General features: G+C 38.1%; 1 protein-coding gene across 1 annotated transcript in view; it reads left to right on the plus strand.

Moving 5' to 3' along the window:
• DPYD (dihydropyrimidine dehydrogenase) overlaps positions 1–24,097 on the plus strand; it is a 314,495-nt gene extending 290,398 nt beyond the window's left edge. Inside the window, exons 22-24 of the mRNA XM_027880005.1 lie at positions 10,378–10,521; positions 20,110–20,250; positions 22,653–24,097. Of these exons, the coding sequence (XP_027735806.1) occupies positions 10,378–10,521; positions 20,110–20,250; positions 22,653–22,823 (456 nt within the window). The 3' untranslated portion in view covers positions 22,824–24,097. The remainder of the gene's footprint in view (positions 1–10,377; positions 10,522–20,109; positions 20,251–22,652) is intronic.
• Positions 24,098–24,376: the final 279 nt, after the last annotated feature.

Consider the following 24,376-nt stretch of genomic DNA (forward strand, 5'->3'; position numbering starts at 1 on the left):
ACAGAAAAACCCTCAGGCAGACAGATGACATGGATTATCTATAATAACATAAATTATGTCATCTGTGACCTTTAGAGCAGCAGCACAGTTGTAGACAGCGATAACATAGAAAAGCTGCACTAAGTAGAAAATTTTGTTTCCCTTCCTGTCTTAGTGGTTGAAATGGCCAGAGGTGACTTTTTTTAACTGAAGGTTGAATCACTATAAATATCTGGCATAACTTCAACAAGTTGAATTATGTCAAAAAATAAAAATAATTTAGTTTTTACAATTTAAATGAGGATGGGCTTTTTAAATATGGCAGATTTTTGAGTAGCAAAGCTCTGTAGGGCATGTGTGATCACTTGTGTGATGTGAGAGGTGTGTTATCTGGAACTGAGTGCAGAGCAGCTGGAGATAGGACAGGGATTTTTTTTTTTTTTTTTCAAACAACATAAAAGATGTGTACACTGTACGCTCTGTTTTATCTTTCATTGGACACCTGTAACTCCTGTGATGAGATCAGGTGGAACCAGGTGTCCACATCCAAGAGGAGTGGGTTGGTTGTGGTGGTGAGCCAGTGAGACATGGTCCCAGTACCCCCAGTCGCTGCACAGAGGCTTAACCTCAGTTAATGTAACTCCTTGTGTGCCAAGCCATGCATAAAAGCTTTGTAGGATCAGGGCAGGAATTTCTTTGCATATATCAATTACATGGTCTGTTGTGTCATGTCAGTCTGTTTGACCTGCAGAATAGCCCACAGTGACTACACAGTACAAAGTGATACGTAAAGGAAAGGTTTATGTATCTGTAAGGAGCACATAACCAGTGAAAAAGTGGATGGCCTGTTCCAGCAGTATGTGATTGTGGTTATATTTAATAGCAGAGGGCAAGCTGAAGGCATTTACTTGCAAGCCTAACTGTGCATACAAATCAGTGGAGTCTTGCAGTAACAAGATGATCAGAACTCATTTTAAAACTACTGTGGTAATTTAAAACAAGATTGTTTTTAAAAGTACAGTGATATATGCCTGTGATCTATGTTTCTAATGATTTGCATGTTAGATTTTTGAAAATCAAATTCTTCTTCTGATTGACTTAAGTAAAAATCTAATCAAATTAGCATTTTAGAATATATGACCATTGTAATGCCATATTCAGAATATAATGATACTTTAGATACTTTAGCTGTTATAAAGACAGATAAATATGCAAGAGAGGCACTGTGGGGGACTTAGATTCTGATGAGGACTTTTCTGGTTTTCTACATTATGGTTTTATATAGTGTCTGTTTTTATGATACCTACATATTGATGTCTCCTCCCTACTTGATGGTGAAGTAAAAGCATTTATATCAGTTTAGTGAAGCTATCACTTTTGTCATGTATTATTGATATTTCATTCATAAGATAATTTTGATATAATATTGATTTTAAAGAGTTTAGCAATTACTTATTTCTTTTCAGATCTGCTTAAAAGTTTTAATAGTTTCAAATTATAAAAATTCTTCAGCATCACTTTCATTTAGTGGACCATTCCAATTTTGCCATCTGGCTACATTATTTATTTTTTTCTTACTGTCATATGTAACGTGTTGCTTTGTCACATTTTTTAAACTGTTGGAAAGCCTTAATCAAACCAGCTGGGCTCAGTTCCGCGCACACTGTGTCTCACCTAAAAAAATCCAATGCGCAGGCTGGAAGGTGCAAAGACCTTCCCCGGTTCTTCATTCGCGAAGACTGGCCATTACTTATACCCAAACTCTTTATAGGAGAGCATTCAGTATTTTCTCGTCCTACCTCCTGATAAGTGAAGTTGAGAGTTCTGACTATCTAGGGGTGAAAGTACATGCTGTTAATGCTAGAACTATTAGTATTATGACTCTTAGCATGCAATTTAGTGAGTTTAGGATATTGTGGTGATGATGAAAAGCATTGTATTATTGCATTTGAAGACTAAAAGGCAGTGGTAGACTCCTTGGTCATAGCTGCAAGAGTTGACTAGAGCTCTTTTGTCTGCACTGAATACTTTACATTTAAATTAGGATTGTGTGAAGTAGAGATGGAAGGATTACTGTGTGTGAGAGATGAACAAAGGAAGGCATTGTAGCCTGTGCAGGAGGAGGATAAGTACTGTAGTTCATCTGCTATAAGAGATGGATTACAATGTATCTGAAGTGGAAGAAGGCTTACTTAGGAATTATTAGCAGTGGTTTGCATTTAAGTAGTCTATTAGTGGAATAATATATGTATAGTTATGTGATGTGTAATGTACCAGGGTAAAGTGGACTTTATTTCCACATAGATTGAGCTTATGTGCTGTTTACAGTATAGGCAAGTTGGTTATAAATCTGGAGCTTCCATAAAAAAAAAAAAAAAAAAAAAAAAAAAAAAAAAAAAAAAAAAAAAAAAAAAAAAAAAAAAAAAAAAAAAAATTAAAGCAAAAAGGCAGGATGAACAAAAATCAAAGCAAACCAAAAATCTGTAAAGGTATCAGCAGATGGGAAAAGTGTATGCTCTTACCTCTTGTGGAAGGTTTAACTGCTAACAAGAAATACTTGACATGAAAAACATGCAGCTGAGACACACATATAGCGATGGTGGAAATGCACTTTCTTTGCACACTAGTTATTTTACTGAATGTACCCAAAGCCTCACAGTGGCTTTCAAAACCTCAGTTTCTTCCAGAGTCTGGAAGAGGTGGTTGCTGGTTGCCTTTCTGTCTAGTGTCCCATCCATTGGGAGCATGAATTTTGCAGGCATTACTGATTATACTGTGCATATTTTATATGGCCATGGTGCATACGTAGGGCTTCTGTGAGTAAGTACTGCAGCATGTCTAGAGCTGTATTTCCACCAGATAAGAGTGTGAAAGAGCTAAGGCAGATGAAGATATCGTGCTTTTCACCTCCTCCTGCCCGTGACGTGTAACTTGCGCTCAGTCTGATAATGACGGGTTGTTCAAGGAACTTTTGAACACATTTAAATGGGTCATGTGGGCAGTTTAAATGCAGCTTCCTTGGGCCTCACAGTTCTAGAAACAGGGCGAGGTTGCTCCTGGTACCTGACTCAGCTCATTTAGCACAAGTGGAATTAGCAAATTCAGCTTAATAGAGTTCCACTCACCTTGCTGGGTCAGCAGCATCTATGATTGACAGGTTGGTGGTAGCCACTAATGTAGCCATAGCAGCGAGGATATGCATTCTTTCTCAGAGTTGTAAGAAAAGATGTCTTTTTCCCTTTTAATAGTCTAGCTAGCATCTCTGAAATTTCTTTGGAAGGACCTAGAAAACAGACAGTCCTTTGGTACTGCTAGAGTCAATCTCCTCAGTACATACACTCCCCGACCAGAATGGTTAAAAACAAAGAATCAGATTTTTTTTAGCGATGGTCTCAACAGGTCAGTTACCAGACAGCTTGGAGAAAGGGGGTAAAACACTCCAACAAAGGCATCTTTTCATGTGATCAGGTAATTTACAGCACTGATATAATAAGTGCAGAAACTGAATGTATAGATATGTATACAAATGGTATAGATACACATGAAAATGTGAATATTGATTTTTACTTATATACTAGTAAAAGTACAAAATCTTGTTTGCAAAAAGTTTTTTCCAGCACTAAGGCTCAACTGATGCTGATCCCTGTTTCCTAAACAGATTTGAATACAGTTATATTTGCTTGCCTGCCAGATATTTGTTAATAGCCGTTCTGCTGACATCTTTATGCTGCTGTTTAGCTGACAGAATTTCATCTGCATAAATGGGTGGAAAGTCCTTCCCTCACGTGTCCAACAAACTGGAGACAAAGTGCCTGCCAACGTTTTAATTTCTTTTGCATGTTCTGGTTAGAGAGTGAGAAGAATGCTCTCACTCCACAGTGTCATGAATATGGTAATCTATGGAAATCACAGAAAGCAGGTACTTAAGTTAAGCACATACTGTACTACAGGAATCCCTGATGAATTCAAGTCTCTTCTGTTTAGAGAAGATGTTGTTGTCTATTAAGTGACAGACTGCCAGATGTTCATGAAGTAGCACAGTAATGTGTATCAGTATCTTCTTTTCTTCACCCCAGAAGGTAACATTTTCTTTATCATCTATGTCATCCTGGCTTTTGATTGTAAATGTCTAAGCTTGCTTCAAATATTAGCTCTTTTTTTGTTTTATTGATGAATATTTCATGACTTTGGTACATTTGTAGAATGTAAGTTTTTGCTACACTATAGTAAGCCTATAATCCTAAAACCTTTTCCCTCACTTGGCGTATATATCCTGCTAAAAAACAAATATTTGAGTTAGAACATGAAGAATAATCTGTTTGTGATTTGGAACTAGAAGGGAAAATTCTGGCAGCGTTAGTAAAATTATGAAAGAATAAATAATTGTTATTTTAAATAATGTTTTATCTGCATGTTCAAACATAGTACTGTATATCTCATGCTGAGGTCACTGCAGTATGTTTTCCTAGAACACACATTAATGTTCCGTTTAGTCTCAGAATTACTGAAGGGCTTGGGGTTAGCTCAACCACTTTAAATAATCATGGTTTAAAGAGCAGGCAGAATAGTTGAGTAACTAAATGCAGTGGTAAATACACATGCAGAGTGGGCAGCAGAGGTTACAGGAACAAGTATATGGTGCAGTAATTGCAGATTACTGAGACAGTGCTGTTTACGAAGCAAATAAAAGTTCCAAGAAAAAGAATCAAAATAACTGAAATGCAGAGTTATTTTTTTTCCTGAATATTTCTTGTTTTCTGTCCTTTATTTTGAAGGCATTTCCACATCATTAAAGGCAGTGAACCCATAGCTCTAAGAAACAGAGTTTTGAGGGTGTGTGAACCCTTTGATACAAGGGACAAAGTCCCTGCAGCTCCAGGGGCTGAAACAGCTGATGCTGGCCCAGGAAACTCACTATCAGGTGGAAACTGATAGAATGAAGTATCCCGTCCTTTCCATTACACACATCCTGCCCACATGCTGGGGGGGGGGGACTTCTGCAGGATTCCTTGCTGGAAGTGTTGACGTGAACCCTAGTGCCATCTGGGTGGCTCCTTCTTGGTCATGGGCTCTTACTATGCAGGGTATGGGACTGACACAGAGAAAAGCAGCTATTTAAGAGAATTTAGCTTTGAATGCCTGAAAGAGTAAGAATGTCTAACAGAATAAGAATTCACATATTTACTTTCTCCATTGCCATACATTGTTTTCATTAGTTAAGCAGTTTACTTATGGGGAAAGTTTGTGCAAAATATTCTCTCCATATATATCTATGAATATGAAAATGCGTGTTATTTGCCACCTTCAGAGGAACAAATTTCAAGCTGTTGGCATTTTTGTTGGGTTGCTTTTTTGTTGTTTGGTTGTTTTTTTTATTTTATTTTCCTTGAAGTAACACAAGCTACTTGACATTGTCACAAGATTTCATTGTTGTTAATGGTGCTGCTCATTGGTTCTGGGACCTTGTGTTTTCTTTCTCTTTGGAAATGTTGGAGTCATGTTTCATTGTGTTCTCTGAAAACAAGGAAGAAAGCAGATATGACTTTGGGAAACTTGAGTACTTCTGTTCTTGTTCTTGTTGCTCTTGTTGTTATTGTTGTTGTGAAGTTGCAACAGGGTGGAGGCAGACCACTACATGGAAATTTTTGCATGGTGTAAAATAAGAGCATATTACATATGTTGCATGTACATGCAGTATGTAATAAGGATTCTAGATATATGCAGCCATTTTAGCACACCTCCTTGAATAAGGAGAAGTCTTTCTTCCTGCAGACCTTCTCCCTGGTCTCCCGGATCAGAGACTCCTGAGAGCAGTGAAGATTGAAGCAAAGAAGGTGTTCACTATCTGAGCTTCCTCTGCAACCTCTGTTCCTTTTTCCATTGAGTAGTGGGCCCACATTTTCCCTCCTGTTCCTTTTGTTATTGATGTAATAATGTTTTCCCAGAGGCATTACCACCATTGCTGGTGGGCTTGGCCTCAGAAAGTGGCAGGCCCATCTTGGAGCCGGCTGCCCTTGGCCCAACCAGACACAGAACAAGCTTCTAGCCACTTCTCACAGAAGCCACTCCTGTAGCCCCCCACCCCCCACTATCAAAACCTTGCCATGAAAACTCAGTGCACTGTGCCAGCTGAAATCTGTGTCTTCTAACAGTAGATGGCATCCAGCCCCTTAGCAGCAGACAGGTCCCAGATAAGCAACCCATGACTTCATCATGGAGACATATGTGGATTTTCCCAGAGTAAGGAACAGATCAGTTTCCAAGTTAGAAATAAAGTCTGGGTCATCTGATGCATATTGCACTGCCATGTCCACCAGCCTGTTCCACCGGTTAGGTTGCTTGCTGGTGTGCCCATAACAATTGCAGCAATCTGAAGTGCAGGATTCTTTCTACTTTTTGCCATTAGGAAACAAGCACTCTTTTTAGTTCATAATATGCTCAATTACCTTTAGATTGATCCATGAATAAATTATAATCAAAACAGACTTACTCGCCTTAAAGCTCTCTGGCTTAAGGTTTCATTGTTGATTCATTAAGTTGTCAGTTCTCTATTGGCAGGGTAATGCTTTTTTATATCTGAATAGAGACAGTTTTAGTGGAAGATACTGTTATCTTTAAATGAGCAGGATTTAGCTTTTTTGGTAAGAACAAATTCATCAATGATGAATCCCTGCAGAAACTACTGAAACAAAAATTCACAATGTTGCTGAAGGTTTATATTGTTCATCAGTTAAAAGGCAGTTTTTGGAAGTGGAGGTCTAAGGAAGATTTGGATTTTTGCTTTCTTTCTGTAAAATACTCCAGCAAAATATTTCAAGCTTCCAGTTTTGTGATAATGCAATTACAAACAATGAAATAATTCCACTTAATGTATTTATTTTGGCTCCATTCTTGATGTTATCCCTCCAGTAGAAACACATCAAATTATGTCTATATAGAGACAGATGGATACAAATAATGCAGCTATAGACAGCACTGATACAAATATATAAGTAGATGAGAATTATCTAATTACTCTGCTTGTTGCAATCTTCTAAGGACTTGCTATGCTCCACATATTCATATTAATTGTGGTTTTTTTCTAGGCAGATGTTGATATAACAAAGATGTCATGTATGGAGAGTTTAGTGACATTAGATTATCTGGAAATTAAAAAACCCCACAAACTATATAAAGATTTCAAAAGCAAAGAGAGTTAAATACACCAAGCTCTGTGCTTGTGCTTTCATTGGGAATTTCGTTATTAAATCCCCTATGTGCTTAGGAAGATATCCCCTACAATGATTAGAGGTGATTTAATTTTAAAATCTCTTAAATATCCATTTCCTCCACAGTTATTTCAACATTTCCCCCTTTTTTGTATCCAGTAACACACTTCATTAAAATATTGTTTGCCATTTCATATGACCTTTGACTGCAAGATGTTTGAAACCACAGCTCTGAACAATAAGCAGTCTCCTCAGCATTCCCTATGTCTGTGCATTACTCATAAGGGGAACCATCAATAAGCCCTTCCTAAGCTCCTGAGACTACATTTTCATGTATTATTTATTGCTGTAGAAAGAATTGTTGGTTTTCAGTGTTGTTTGATGAAATTTGGCTTGGCTGCTTGTGACCTACTAGACCCCAAATAACCAGACCATTTGTATGGGCACAGAGTGTGTGAAGTCAGTGGAAGCTCATTGTGTATGCCCCAGCCTGCACCAAGACCTATGTGTTTCCTTAATTATTTTAAATTCCATTTGACCAAATTCTTGACAGAAAAACAGCAATGCAGAGCAAATAAGAAGGTTGGACGATAGTTTTCTAGATGAATCATATTTTCTTTCATTTTTAAAAAATACAGATTATACAGTTTAATTTAGCTGAACGTGTTATTACAAATCATCTGAATTATGAAACTGGTAGCATTGCAGACATTTCAAATCGTCTGCTGTACATTCAAGATAGCAGATATGTTAGATGTAAAAATCTACTTCATCATACAACTAGGAAAATTAATTAACCTTTGTAATTTGCTCTTCACCTATACACAAAAATGAATTCTTCTTCCACATTCTTCCTTAGATCATCTATTTCACTTCAGTATACTCAGTGTTTCTGTCAGTAGAAATTAGGCATATATTAAGAGAATAGAAAGGTAAAGGATTTATTCTGCAAAGATTTGGCTATTCTTCCTGAAGACAATCTTCAATCAGTCAAGCCATGAACAACTGTCTCCTCTCTCTACTACTTCAGTTAAAACCTCAGCAAAATTAGCTTTGCTACTTACTCTCAAAGTCAGCAATTCAATTCCTGGCCAGACTGGAAAGAATCCAAAAATGCTTTGTCATCAGGTCTCCTGCCCTCTCAAGCCAAAGTTGTTGGCATCAGCACATAAATTATGGAAAGGAAATAGTTTCTCAGTGACACAGCTACTACTTATTCATGGCCAAAAATGTATTTCTAATTGATTTGGCCTAGTAGACATACTTTTTAGCAAAATTTGTATTTTTTTGATTTTTGCCATAAGTTTTAGGCTTTCTAAAAGTCTTGTAAAGAATTGAGTTTACATGTTTGTGCTTTAAAACCTATTGATTAGAATGAAATTAAACAAATTCTTCATTCTGCTCATTTTGCCTTATAAAAATAATTCAACTTATTTGACTTTAGTATGTAAGGCCACTTCCTTACTGCTGTTTGCAGTAATTCATAAAGCCTTATTCTAAGACATCCGAGAACAATTTGTGTATGACAACTGCACAGAAAGGAGAATTTGTTTGATGTCTGCAAGGAAGCCTTTAAACACGACACGCAGGAGCCAAGTTCCCATTGAACAGACAAAATAAGAGCTCCCTGACAGTGGGCAAACTTGGGCTACACCTACATTTGGGACAGATGGGGTCTGCAATATCCCCCACAGTTCTGGCCTTGCATCTGCCCAGCCTGAGTCTTTGTCCCATGGTTCAGTCCCAGCCTGCAGGAGGGCACCTCCTCTGGAGAGCTCCAGGAGACTGCAAGGCTCATGCTGACTTGCTGTTAAAAATGCGTTGAGGCCACAAACCAACTCTTGGAAGAAGGGAAAGTGTTTCAAGGACCTCACCCTCTGGCTGTGTGCTTAGAGTGCCAAAGACTGAACGGCCAAGAAAGCTTTTATTTGTCATAGCAAAAAGCCTGAGGTCCCGGGGTTGGGGATTGTGACTGACGGGGCTCACTGAGGAATTTTTCTCCTAAGGTTTAGCAGAAGAGCAGGGTAACCTCTTCTGGATTTACTTCGTTTTAAAAAATAATAATTTGTAAATTTTTAAATAATTCGGGGTTTAAAATTCACATTGAAATTCCCTCTTAAAATATTGATAACCACGGCGGTACTGTATCTTGTTTGATATGCTCTTTGAGGTTGTATTATTAGCGTGAATTAATGCTAGTAGCTGCTGCGGCTGTGTATCCCCTGTTACTACCTGCTGGTTTCTGCAGTACTGCTGTAGCTTCCGAACAGGGTTTAAATAGGTGGATAAAATACTTTTGCAGAATAAGAAACTAGTTTCAGGGGAGGAAGGGCATGATCTATTGCATCAAGAAAAAATCCGGTTTTTTACCATTTTTTGCTCACCAAACTCTGTGATTGTGGCACACTAGAGTTGTCCATATCTCTGCTAGGTAAGCAAAGGGACTTTTTCTGTCAGAAAACTGAGTGTTTTATGAATCCTTAACAAGCTCTTTCATGTTCTTGGGTGAGACATGAGTTTTGCAATTCAGTGAAATCTTCCTCTAGAGCTTCCTTAATTGGGTTCAAGGATTAAATGTTGCAGAGAAGATTGCAAGTGGGACATAGAGGTAAATTAGGAGATTATAATGTGTTTCAGTTCATTTGGTGTTTGTTAGCTTTACTTTGACAGGTCAAGACAGCCTTCTGTTATCAGACTGCAAAATACGTGTTTATAAACTTTTAAAAATATGTATTGATATATTCAGATATCAATACAAATAATCTTAAATGCTGGTGGAACTCTTCTAAGTAAACTGATAATTGTCTGATACCTTACCACATAGTATAAAATAAAATAGAAATAAAGGTACACATTTGAATTATTTACACGATACATTTTTATATACAAGCAAGTGTGCAATGGGGAAATAATAGACTGTTGGATGCTGACCTGCAATTCAGCTATTTTTCTCTGTGGGATATTAATATTTTAATATTCAGTATATATTTTCAAGTCAGATCCCAATGTTCATATTTGATTTTTATTCACTTCTCACTCTGGTGCAGTCTTGCTGTTTTCAATTTCAACTTCCTGAATAAGAAGCAAGTCACGGTCAGCATGGACTTAGGGTCTCACCCTTGGGGTCAGACTCACCTTTTTGCTACCCCTGCTCACTAAGCATAATCATGTTTACTGATTTTTGTTTCAGAAACTACCCAGTTTTGGGCCTTACCTGGAACAGCGCAAAAAGATAATAGCAGAGAACAAGATGAAACTGAAGGCACAGAACATGGCTGCTGTGCTTCCTGAGAAAAAGCATTTCATTCCGAAGAAGCCCATTCCAGCAATCAAGGTAACAAAAATACATCCTTATGCATAAGAAACGATTGGCCATCAGGCAGTTGACATGCACAGTCATTTCTGGCAGCTTGAGTTGGTTATTACTGCTTTTAAGCTAGTTAGAGGGCATCAAAGACAACTCTTTATGCAGACTTTCTAGCTTTTAACCAAAATCAATGAGAAATGATTTGTGATGTACATGTATAGGTATTTCTCTAATGTCGTTTTTCAAAATGAAGATATTCAGGCAATGGAACAGTAATTGCAGAACAAGCAGAGGTAATGCCTTGAAGAACAAAGCAGAATTGTTTACAATTTCTTTCAGTTTGAATGCTACAGTATGAGCTGTTTTGCATGATACCTTTTGATTACTTGCAATGTGCTAAATGCCTCCATCCCTCATGTAGGATCAATGGAAAAGGTTGGTGTTCAGTACATATAAAAGCTGTGTCATAGGTTTTCAGATTGAACTTTTAAAGCTGGAGAATGTTTGTCTAAGTAGCTGATCCACCGTCTACAATGAGTAAATGTCAAGGCAAAAATAAAACCTATGACCCCTACCTACTGCGTAATACATACGCTGAAGCTTTTCTCTTCCCTTAGGTAGCCAATAAATATCAATAAAATGAAACAGCATAAGCTAATTATTCTAAGTGTTCACTTTAGAGCGGACAAACTTCAGGACTGAACAGGAAAAACAAGTGAGCAATTTACGATTTTTCTTTTTAAATCAGGATTCTCATGTAGGCCCCTTTATAAAGCAATGTGAAAATTATATCATATCAGTTATTTGTTGACTGTTTTCCTCATATATGGGAGAATATCACATATCAACAGGTAGGAAACTACCTGTATGATCACACCTGTAAGAATTCTTGCAGAAATAAGGTCAAACATAAAATACAATATTAACAGTGCTCAAAATAACACATAATTCCCAAGAGAATTTTGCAGTTTAGCAATATATCCAGTATTCCAAGCTAACTGGTACAATGGCAAAACCAGCAAAGGACAAATTTTGAATCATCTTTCTGTTTAAGTTAAATAGTTTGCTACATTTATAGACCTCTCTCAGATTTTTGGGCTGCTTATTTTGGTTTATGTCATGCTTTTGAAAATCACTACCCTCCTCTTGTGCTAGGTTCCCTTCTACATGCATACAAAAAGTTTCAAAGAACAGCAATCTACTCTTTTTTTTTGCCCCCGCTATGATGAGCATTTTCAAAGCTTGCTTGACCTCAGAGGTTTCATGATTCTGTTCTCTTTGCAGGGAGAGAGTATTGATGTAGGGAAAAAGAAAAAGAAGAAGAGCCAATAACTGCATTTTCAATGAGATAGCTTGCTTCTGAAAACAGCAGAAAACCAAAAAACTGATACCATCCAAAAGCAAATAAACCGAATGAAGGGAAAAGTTTAGCATGAGGGAAAAACAGACATAAAGACTTGAAAAAAACATAAATAAAAAGTTGATGTCAATAATTTATCAACCCTAACTCCAAGTACAAAAGCAAAAAAGATCCAAGTAGTAGGAGATAGATTAAAACAAAGAAGCCCTACTGCAGGGAAGAGGAAAATGAATTCCCCCAAATACAAACTTTTGTTTATAAGATATTGAATACTTTTGAGTGGTGTCTGAGGAGCTTCTCAGCCAGTGAAATCAGGTTTGCCTCTTTTTCACACCTTTGGCTAAATGAAACTGAAGCAATTAGAAGAAGATAGGCATCACCAAAGCTGATTCATGACAGTCTTTCAGTCTGAACATCTCTTTAAAAGGGAATGTTTTAACCATAATGAGAAAAACAGCAACAAGAGATGTTGTATTGTGTTTGTATGGCAGGTTTTTGGTAGCAGTGGGGCTACAAGGGTGGCTTCTCTGAGAAGCTGGGGGGAGCTTCCCCAGTGTCTGACAAAGCCAAGGGCAGCCGTCTTTGAGATGGACCCACCACTGGCCAAGGCCAAGCCCATCAGCGGTGGTGGTAGTGCCTTTGGGATAACATATTTTAAAGGTGGGGGGGGGAACAGCAACTTCAATTGAAGAGAGGAGTGAGAATATGGCCTTGTCAGGAACCTGCTTAGCAGAGTACCATGGATTAAAGCCCTGGAGGAAAGAGAGGCCCAAGGAAGCTGGTAATATTCAAGGATCACCTCTCCCAAGCTCAAGAGTGATGCATCCCAACAAAGAGGATGTCAGGCAAAAATGTCATGAGGCCCTGGACAAACTCAGACACAAAAAAGAAGCCTTCAGAGGGCCAACAAGATGATCAGAGAGCTGGAGCACCTCTCCTATGCAGACAGGGTGAGAGCTGTAGCTGTTCATCCTAGAGAAGAAAAGGCTCTGGGGAGACCTTATAGACCCTTCCAGTACCTAAAGGGGCTGCAAGAGAACTGGAGGGGAACTTTTTACAAGGCCAGGTGGTGATAGGACAAGGGGTAATGGCTTTAAACTGAAAGAAGGCAGGCTTAGATTGGACATTAGGAAGAAATTCTTCACTATGAGGGTGGTGAGGCACTGGAACAGCTTTCCCAGAGAAGTTGGGGATTCCCCATCCCTGGGAGTGTTCAACACCAACATGGCCTACTGGAAGGTGTCCTTGCCCATGGAAGGAAAGGCAGAGACAATGTGAAGTCAACTGCAACACCTCCTAACCCTAACTCAGCCCCCTGCACCATCAAGTGGGGAGGAGGCAGAAAATTTAGGAGTAAAGTTGAGCCCAGGAAGAAGGCAGCGGTGGGGGGAAGGTGTTTCATGATTTGGTTTTATTTCTCATTATCCTACTCTGATATGATTGGCAATAAATTAAACTAATTTCCTCAGTCTCTTTTGCCTGACACAGTAATTGGTGAGTGATCTCTCCTTGTCTCGGCCTATGAGCTTTTCAGTATATTTTCTGTCCCCTGTCCTGCTGAGGAGGGGAGTGATAGAGCAGCTTTGGTGAATACCTGGTGACCAGATGGGGTCAGTCCACCACAGATGCCCACTAAGAAATAGGAAAATACCTGGGTTTTGGTTAATGTAGGGAATTTGCCACTACAAAGGGAGGTTTTAATAAAGTTGATTATTAATAGATCCATCTATTATTATATAGCGGTGAAAATCTGCCAGGAGGATTCAGAATATTTATTAATGAAGCTGAGTGAAGCTTAATGAAAAACGGTGACTTATCTGATACCCTTCCCTGATCAGGAATTCTCCATGGAGAGAGGCAGAGGAACTCGGACTTGAGTGATTTAATTGTAACTGTCCAAGAAATGTTCACATTTAGAATTACAAATCCCAGACCATCTTCAAGTAGTTCTGTCTTGGCTGACCCTCTAGACAGAAAGAATAACATATTCACTAACTGAATATGTTAGTTTAGACTAGGATGTCAGAGGGTAGTAATGTTCAGTTCTCACAGGTAGTCCCAGCCTAACTCTAGCTCTCTGGAGCAGTGAAGTGGCATGCTTGAAAGCTGATCGGACCCGAGAGATAGGTGCCCTTGAAAGAGCTGTGACCCCTGCATTAGCTGATTGTATTTTTGGAGGGTTGCTGCAAATTTCCTGATGCCTCCTCGAAGTTTCCTAATCTGCCTAATTGGCTGTTGGGTTGGTGATATGTAAATTCCAACATTTTTGTAAATTCCACTTGCTGTGAAATTGCCTTTTTTTTTTTTTTAAATCAATTTAAAAACCCTCTGTGATAATCCAAAATCTAACTTATTTTTTTGATCTCTTTTCCCATGGCTGTTCTCTTTATTTTCTCTCTTTTTCAGGATTAATTGAAACTGCATACTCTGATGTTCAGCAGAGTTGTTTATTCTTTTCTCACTTGTCTGTAATATCGGAATTTCTGCTGTATGTGGATATGTGCCTTAGATATTTTCTTCTCAGTTGCAGTTTTGTACAGCTCCCACAGATGTATTTGCCTACTTCAGGTTACCTCCTTATTACTTTAATTTCTTTCCTTATATGTTCCTGTGTTTTCTTCCTAATAATTTAGTTCTTTTGCCTTAAGGGCCTATACCACAATATTCAGTCACCATTTTTCTGCTTATTTTATTTCTTCTTTTTTTACTCCACAAGTCTTGCTGTAGAGATTCAAACATTCTGGCATAGCTCTGTTTGTCAGCTTAGCTAGAGCGTGGCACAGTGTTCCACCTGTTGGAAAAATATCCACAGGGATCCTCAAGTGTAAATTCCCTGTGTTTGATCTAGTTCAAGTAAATTTTAGACTTCAGATGTGGGCAGAAATCCTAGAGTCCAAAATTCCCCTTTCCCTCCCCACTCTGACTGTATTAAAAGGGCTGCCTCAAGTGGCTCTGCAATAGAATAGAATGGAATAGGATAGGATAGGATAGAATAGAATTAGACTAGACTAGACTAGACTAGACTAGAATTTCAGTTGGAAAGGACCTACAATGACCATTTAGTCCAAGTGCCTGACCGCGTCAGGACTGGCCAAAAGATAAAGCACGTTATTAAGGGCAATGTCCAAATGCCTCTTAAGCACTAACAGGCTTGGGGCTTTCACCACCTCTCTAGGAAGCCTGTTCCAGTGCATGACCACCCTCTCGGTAAAGAAGTGCTTCCTAATGTCCAGTCTGAACCTCTCCAGCACAGCTTTGAACCATTCCCAGCGTTTCTCCATCCTAGCTGGAGAATCTGATGTTTGGGCTTGTTAAATTTCTTCCCATTAATCATTGTCCCATGCTCCAGGGCACTGTGCTTCTGTCGGTGAAACTGGAATGACTTTGTATTCCACATCATGGCTGATTAATTATAATAACAACACTACAGTAGTTATGGTGCTATTTTCTATCTTAACATCTTGCTAGTTTGCTGGCCTCTGGTCAGGACAGCACACCAAGCAGAAGTTTCTGTGAGTTGTCAATAGTGTCTCCTACTGTGTTTTCTTCTGCAGATTTTTTTATCTAGAATGTATCTGTTGGCAAGATCAGCAAAAGTTATTAACTTAGATAAGCTGTTTGGCAAGCTGCATTTTTTCACTATTATATTATCTCTTTATCTAGTTTTATAAAATACCTACAACTTCCTTGGGTTTTCTTTAAATTAAAATTTGTACCATTAAAAATTAAAATTTCTACACTCCTCTGGATCAAATCTTTTCCTGAAACACACTCAGACATATTAAACAGCATCATATATAAAACAGAAAATTGAGATGCTTTGTTCTGTTAATATTTTACATATTCTGAACGTTGGTCATTGTATTCCACATCTTTATTTTTTGCTCTGTTTTTGCTCTTTAGCCAACTTGCAATCCCACTTCATGACTACCTAATTTCAGAGCTCTGTTATGTCACAGGCTTCTGTCAGAGGCCTAGTCAAACATAAAAATTACTGAGGTTTTTGTTTTTTGAGCATTTTTTTTTAATTTGAAAGACCTCACAGTCTTTATAAAGAATTGTGATAGATGCACAAGGTATAATTTTCATTACGGAAACCTTATTGAATTATATCATAAGGGTTCATCTAAGCGTTTGGACAACACTCTCAGGCACATGGTGTGATTTTTGGGATTTTCCTGTCCACAGCCAGGAATTGGACTCAATGATGTGGGTCCCTTCCAACTCAGGATAGTCTGTGATTCTATGAGTTATTTTGTAAGCCCCACTTTAGCTGGGGCAACTTTACTGCAACTGTTTTACTGAAAACGGCCTTAGAGTTCCCTAAATCTCAGAGCACCTTTTTTAAGTATTGGCAAAGTATCTGTAATCTTTCAATGTTAAGTTAGTTTTAATCAGATTACATATTTTTGTTAGCTACTTTACTGTAAATTGACCTTGGTCATGTCCCCTCAGATTCTGGTGACTTTTTCATCTTTAATCCATAATTTTGTTTCTAACATTTCTTCTTTTCATCTCTCTTCCTCTGTCAGTACCCCACCTTTATTACGGAAAAAGATCATGTGGAAGACGATTGTCTCCCTAATGTGTGTTGCCTTTGAACTTGCTATGTGAGGTGCAGTACCTGCACTGTGTATGGCTTTCTAAAGAGAGGCCTGTGATGTTCATCATCTCTAGAGCACAGTGTGGTCTTATACAAAAAGGTCTGCATGAAGATGGACACAGCAGGTCTACATGGAGCCAGAGCTGAGTCATCAATTGTATTTACAAATATAGGTTTAGTAATATGATGTCTAATGAAAAGCTAATCACCATAAAATGTTTGATACATTTAGATTAAAATGCAGCTATCATAGCATTGCACAAATAATATCCTACTGAACAGATCTGCTCCTTGTGTATACTCAAAACCACATCTGCCTAGCTTGGTGACAAAAAGAATATTTTTTCTGTACTCATTAGTAACATAAAACTAATGGATTCTGCTATGATTCTCTCCATAGCAACTGAATTCCCTGCCAGTTCCAGTTGCAGGACTACATTCCTCTCCCAGTTCATACAGTTCATACAGTTTTGTTGAGAAGAGCAGGACAGCACAGCTTTAATTAAAAAGACCACTCCATGTCCTTGCTTTCTCAAAGGTGCAACTTATGACAAAATTTAACTTCCTTTTTTTTTTTTTTTTTTTTTTTTTTTTTTTTTTTTTTTTTTTTTTTCTGCTGGTAATGCATAAGCCAGAAAGAACATGACTTTCAGAACCTGGCTCCTGGCTCCTGTTTGCAGGGCTGGCAGTCGGCAAAAAAAAAAAAAAAAAATTAGTCTGTAAACTTTGCACATTTGATCTGGAGGCCGTTGAGATATATTAAGTGCGGAATCCCATAGTGCCATTTTAAACAGTTGCTTTTTGGAGTGAAACCATTTTAAACAGTGAAAGCTGATTATTTCTTGCTGCACTGTTTGTTTTGTTCCAAACACTTATGATTTTATGAAAACAAGAAGCTCTGAGATGCTGTAAAAGAGTGCACCTGCAGAACATCTTTTAAGTACCATGGCTTTTTTAGTCAATAATGTCTTGAAACTTTGCAAATGAATAAAGATACAGTTTTTGCTTGAGAGAAAGAAGTGAATAAAAGACACAACAGCAAAGAAGGTAAATTAACAGTAAGTCATTGACACAGTCTTTTGAAATCACTTTCAGGCCTCTAAAATGCCATCATCCTCCCTATTTGGGATTCTAAGTCCCCAAAAGTGTATTTTTGTAAGCTGTGAGAAGTGAGACTTGGTTACAAATTCAGAAATCACCATGCTATATGCATTGTTTTTGTTATTCCTTTTGTTAATTCGTAGCTGGAAAAATCAACTTTGATTATGTTGTTCTAAGCAAGCACTTCCTGAGCTATCTAATGGTATCCTAAAGTTTGGACTGCCTCCCCTGTGTCCTCCAGCTGCTTCCCTGGAAGACCATTAACCACCTCACTCTTTTCTCATTTAGAAAGCCTTTTCTAATTTCCAGCTTTGAATTTATTCATGGCTGGCTTATAATTGTGTGTTCTTGTGCCAACATTGTCATTTAACTTAAATAGGTCTTTCCCCTCCCTAATGTATATATAGACATCATGTTCTTGCTCTACCTTCATCTTCCTAGGCTAAACATCTTGCAAGGTTTTTTTGGTCTTCTCTCTCAAGCAAGGCCCTCCATTTCATGATTATTTGAGTAGCCCATCTCTGCAATCTGTTTGAGCTTTGTGGGTTTTGTTAACATCCAAACAATATTTAAAGAATACAGGTGTGAATCCAGAACCTTCCTGAGAAAATTATTTATGCTATTTAAACGTATGCTTTTTCAGATTAAAAGCCCTTTACTATCTGAAATGTCCCCATGTTGATACTTTTGCAACATGGGCAGGCCTTCGAAAGCTTCTTCATTGTATGTTGTGCAGATTTTACATTGTTTCTTTAAATTCTTCAGTACACAGATTATCACTTGCAGGAGACATGCGTTTGTGACAGTGGAATGTTTGGGGGATATACACACACCAGAGAGGATATTTAGTATTGCTGGGAGCAGCAGATCACACAAAGACATGTATTTTGAAACCTGTAGCATGTTAAAAAGATGGGACTTGTCAACAGACAAGTCTACATGAGAAGTGAGAAAAGCTGGAGCTGAATTCTACTACTACAATATTTCAACTAACACAGAAGACTGCAGACACCTGAGAACTGCAGCAACCTGAAAACTGCTGCAAATCCAGTAAATCCATGAATGTTTCTGAGTAAGAAGTAGAAACAAAAAGATAGGGATGTGAGTAGTTCCCAGGAGATCACATTTGATTTAGTTAGTGTAGCTCATCAGTGGAGTCACGGTAAAGGGCTGCATGTTCAAGTTTTGTTCTAGTAAAAAGTATTAGCTGAAACACTTTCATAGTAGTTAATTGACCTTTTACAGTAGTTTAGGCAAACAGATTTTACTTTAAATTTGCAATGAATTTGGACCATGCACATAATCGGCTCACACAGCTCTACTGATGAGTGCTAACTCATTAAGCTGTGATAACTTGCGCACAGTCATCTGTCCACGCTCATCATGCTGCCTTTAGCAATGTGCCATAGCTGTTTTATGCTGGAAGAGCATTAATGTTCTCTGCATGTTGCTGAGAAGACCTGGAAGGCTTTTAGCATTGAATGAATGCAACCAAGGTATTTCACATGTCATCAACTTAGGGGTTTGGCAGAGAGAAAACATTTGAGTGTTTTTGGAACAAGAAAATAGTACCACTTGCCGGTCTTTCTTCCTGGGCATAGGATTTGGTTGAATTTTCTACCTCAACAGTCATTAGGAGCAAATTCATCCTACATCCTACTACTACATCCAGTAAAGAAAATAAATTGTCTCTTTACATAAAAAATACAATGGTACAAGTGCTGAAGGCCAGGTAGACCTCATTCTTTCAGAAAGCAGAGCTGTTTTTGCAAGTTCTTAGCAGACTAGGAAGACAAGGTTGGACTCGTTTTCTCATTTAATTCATCTAGCAGAGCTGTCCTTTAGAGCTAACATTGATAAAGCCACATCAACCCATTGGTTCCATGTGGCACAGGAATAATTAGGGATGTTTTGTTTTTTTCAAAGTAAGGCTGCCCAAAAAAAGTTACACGATGAAAATTTAAGTTGCTGTAATTCTGTTCTTCTGCGATGAGAGTGGAAAACAATATATAAAGCATTGTATGAGATTATAAATCATACAAGTTTAATACAACACACTACTAGACAGTTAAAATGGTTGCTGATAATTTCAGAATAATCTTTGGACTAATAGGAATAAGGACTAAGGAATTAGTGTTGCTTGTTCAAAAATATTGAGAAACAGAAATCAAAAATAAATTCTTATCATGTTTCTTGGCAATGCAAGAACAAAGGTAAACACTTTGAAGCTTATAATTTTGGGCAGACTTCTCTGTGTCTCTTATTTGGCTTGTTCTTGAGCACTTTTCAATCAAGGACCAAATGTGTAACCTATCTGTAGAACATGTTTGTACACCAATGCGTACATTCAAAATGTGCCTGTATGGAGCATTCTTTGTATTTTACAGTGGTATGAAGGTCAGCAACTTGGAAATTTGTAAGAAAAATCCTAAATATCATCAAAATGCATGGCCACATCTTCCACATTAAAGTACTAGAGAGTGCTCCTGTGCAGCTGTAGAAACTGCTTAGGTATCTTATAAATGAGTCGATAACTATTTTTTTCCCCTAGGATGTAATTGGAAAAGCACTGCAGTATATTGGAACATATGGTGATCTGTGCAACACAGAGCAAGTTGTGGCTCTGATTGACGAGGAAATGTGTATCAACTGTGGCAAATGCTACATGACCTGTAATGATTCTGGCTACCAGGTAAGAGCACAGCTGTAATTAGCAGAAAGACACGATGAGTTATCTTTCTACTGCTGGGAAGAAAGAATTCACCTTCTGTTAATGAGCAGGTGGTAAAAACAGATGCCTAAAAATGCTGGATTCAAACCCCAGCATGCTCCCAGGCCATGGTGCACAAGCCCTGCCTGAGCTGTCTGAAAGGTTGCGACACTACCCAGCAGAACCTGTCACTGTCACAGGCCCTCCCTAACTGCAAGAGGGATTCTTTTTAAGAGGAAGAAAGGGAAAATATGTTCCTTCCTGACAAAGGCTGGTCTTATTTCCAAATGCTTTTTAAGAAACCTAGTCCTTGTTCCTGCAGCATAACTGAACTTGAACTAATTCTGGTTTCAGGCAGGTGGGGTTTTCTTTTATCTTGATTAAGTATACATCCATGCCATGTCCACTGGAGCTGATCAACTGGTCTGCAGCAAAAAAGGCAGTACAGGAAAACTCATTTCTTTGAGAAAACCAAAATATGGTCTAGCATAACTGTCATGGAATCCAATACGCAGTAAACAATAATTTCTACACAAAGTTTTCCATAAATCTTAGTCTGAAAATAGCTTGTCAGAAATAAATACTTTAACTGAGCAGCAAGTTACCTCTGGACACACTATGAGTTTTTGTTCATCTTTAATTCAGGCTAATCAATAGTATGTCTGAGGAACTGAACTACATACAGTCACAGAAAGAAGTCTTCCATTTAAAATCAACTCCTGCAATTAAAACAAGTATATCAGAGTAAAGATAAAAATGTTTCTTTCCCCTTATACAAGAAAATTAATGCTGCATTTATAACAAAGTAGATTATTACAGTAGCGTTTTAACTGTCTAAATTTTTTCTTGACACTGCGTCTTCACCTCTTCCCCTTCCATCAGATTTCGCAGTGAAGGGGAGGATATAGCCCTTGTTGAGCAAAAGATTGGGTTTATATTTAGTAAAACTTTGTTTTCTGTAACTGGAAAAAAAGTTGCACCAGAAGAACCAAACTTTAAAGCCCCAGGAGTTTTTCTAAGAAAAAAAAAAAAAAAAATTTTTCATTGTTTAATAAGGGAAATTGGAAAGGAATTAATTACAAAGAATTGCAAAGCAATTCCTAATTGCAAATAAATCAACAACACACCCCCCCCCCTTCAAAATAGCATCTGCTTTATGCTTCCCTGTTTCAGAAATTTCCATGCTGCTCCACACATTGTATGCCTCCAACAGAAAACCTTTTCTTAATTTAAAGGCAGCACTGTAGTCCTGACTTCCTCTCCCTCTTTGAACTCCCTTTCAAGACGTGCGTTGTTGTTAGTGAAAGGAGTCCTCCTTAAATACTCACAAGCCAGAGCTCTCTTTGTGCTCAAGCTAAACTAAAACTCATAGATCCAGGATAGTTACTACCAACTTCATGCCCTTTCTGGTTGCTACAGCAACTTCTGTGCCGTCTGAGCAGTGAGACCCCAAATGCTGCAAATCTGCCTTCAGAACCAATCTGCAGCAGCACCTCCTATCACTTCCCTGCCTGCCCCAGTTGCTAATAGTGGTCAGGGAGATTTGCTAAGGCACTGCTTGTTTGCACAGAAGTCAGAGTACAGCTTTCAGGCCTGATTTTCCCTCCTAAGCTCTTAAAAGTAGATGTTCAGTGTTTTGGATGGGTTTTTCTAATATTTTACTTTTCTAGTCTTGCGCTTTTGCAGTTGTGTGATGCTTTTGTTTTTGCTTTTAATTGCTATTTCCATTATACCAGGAGCTTATTCATTGAGACTGCAGTTGTTATTTCACATTCAGATACACTTATCGCCCTTATTGGTAATGAGGATTCACTGCATGGAATGTGAAAACTAAAGCAAGCTCTGTGTGCCCTAAACTCTGATATCCCTTTTGAAGACTTGCAAAGGAAAACAATCACATGAGACACAGTGTGCTGTGTTTTTCCCTACTGTTTATTAAAGTAGATTGTTTCTACTGTGATGAAAATAAACGTCAAAAGAACACATTGTGACCGGCATTGTGCTGAAGCTGTACAGGCATGGTCTGGTGTTTCATCTGAACCAATACCCTGGCACATTGCTATCATATGAAATATTTCCTTCATTTGAAGGAGAAATACCTTCTGGGAGTTTAAATATCATGGGCCAAACTCCTCCTTTTTTAACCAGCCCTTGTGACCTATGAAGCTCTTGCCAAGGTGTAATTTGGCCCACATCTCTAATTTTCCAGTGTCTGGAGAGGGGGTTGTTTTGTTCCCTGCCAGTTGAACAGTTGCTATAGCTGCAGTGCGGAATCACACCAAGATGTCTGCAAGTGCTGTAGCGCAGGAAATGCAGACACCAAAATGGGAGCAATTTTGACCTTTTCTGTGAGTGACATCAATAATGTTTATTCCTGTTCACAGGCTATCCAGTTTGATCCCGAAACCCACCTGCCCACGGTTACTGACAGCTGTACAGGCTGCACCCTGTGTCTCAGCGTCTGCCCTGTTATCGACTGCATCCGCATGGTTTCCAGGACAACACCCTACGAACCAAAGCGCGGGCTGCCCTTAGCCGTGAACCCCGCGTGTTGAGGTGATCGGTCCGACAGCTAACGTGAACTTTACACTTCTTTGATGCAATTGATTTGCTTTCTAATTAGTCCTTGAAAATCTACTCATATTAAAAAAAAAATGTGGCATTGATAGCCATTACAATGAACACTGCTTTCCAATTACCATTCTTACAACAATTAAGTTCTGAAATTACAGGAAGGTGGTTGTGGCTGTCAGTTGTCCACTATTTGAAGTGTAACTTTCTCCTTAAAAATTCATGCTGTGATTTCAAAATTTCTCTATAGACTCTTTAATGTCTATGTATTTTCAGGTTGGAAATATAATTAGGAAAGCATTTTTAATGAACTACAAATCAATGTACAAGCTAACTGTTTTTAGGGAGGGCATTTTGTAATTAAACATTACATTTAGTTTTAAAAGAGTTTCTTAGAAGATGTAATTAACTACATAGCATTCAAACAAAGCAATTGGCTTCTATTTTTCTATAGACAGAAATGAAAGGGAGTTTAAAATGGGATTTAAGAACTGGATTAATCACTTTCAACCACTACAACATATGGTAGTGTATTTTTATAATCCTTTCTAATTCCTTCTCTTCTCACACTAGTCACTTTATAGAACAAATTTTCTTTGCACTGACACATGCTGGACTGTTCAGATTTGCATGTTGCATGGGTATCTTGATTGTTGCTTCCTCCTCCCAGTGTAACATCTCTCTGGGAACAGTTAAACCAGCTTATTAGGAAGTGCAGGTTGCATTTCAGGATTCTGAGAAGCAGCAATATTTTTTTGGTCCTAGCTCATCATCTAAATAACTTTTTAATTGTGCCAATTAATATTCCAGAATGTACACGTTACAGGTCAGAGAGCTGATTATGTGCCAATGGACTACACACCCCACAGGCTGTGTTTGCCAAACACTCACACACAGGGCAAACCGGCAAGGCGATTCCCCTCCAGTGCTGCTTCTTTATACTTCTAGGTTATGTATGGTTGCAATAGTTTCACAGACAAAAATAAGTATAGATTTGTCTGTCTTGCTAAGCAATATCTCAATTTTCATCCATTTCTCACTCACAGTAGGAACTTTCTAATATGAACATATTGCTGTCCGCTTTACTTCACTTAAGAATATAAAGCCTTTAGTTTCATAACAATAATAAATGATCTATCAATTCAATTCCTTATACCGTATATGATGAGCTCCAAAAGCTTTGATTAAAAATACACTGTGCCTTTTCTTTCTTGATTTATGGATTGTACACTGAGTTAAAAATAAATTTGAAACCAACTTGTGTTTGTTTGTGGTATATTTTTCATTTACTAAACCGATTTTTTTTTTTTTTTTTGGTAGAGCCTTGTCAGTTGGTGTTTCATGATCTCTAAGATTCACTCTAGGAATCACTAATGAGTTAATTCATGTGTACATTATTTCATTGATTGCCTACAGTGCAGAATGTAGCATGCTCTTTGTCCCTCTCTGGCACCTCTTTGTCTGCCTTTGACTTACCTTCCTTTTGCCTCCCTTCCCCCCTTACTCACACACACACACACACACACACACACACACA

This window comes from Empidonax traillii, unplaced genomic scaffold (assembly GCF_003031625.1).
Source record: "Empidonax traillii isolate 1590-97213 ecotype Southwest subspecies unplaced genomic scaffold, ASM303162v1 scaffold62:size2133460, whole genome shotgun sequence".
Taxonomy (NCBI): Eukaryota; Metazoa; Chordata; class Aves; order Passeriformes; family Tyrannidae; genus Empidonax; species Empidonax traillii.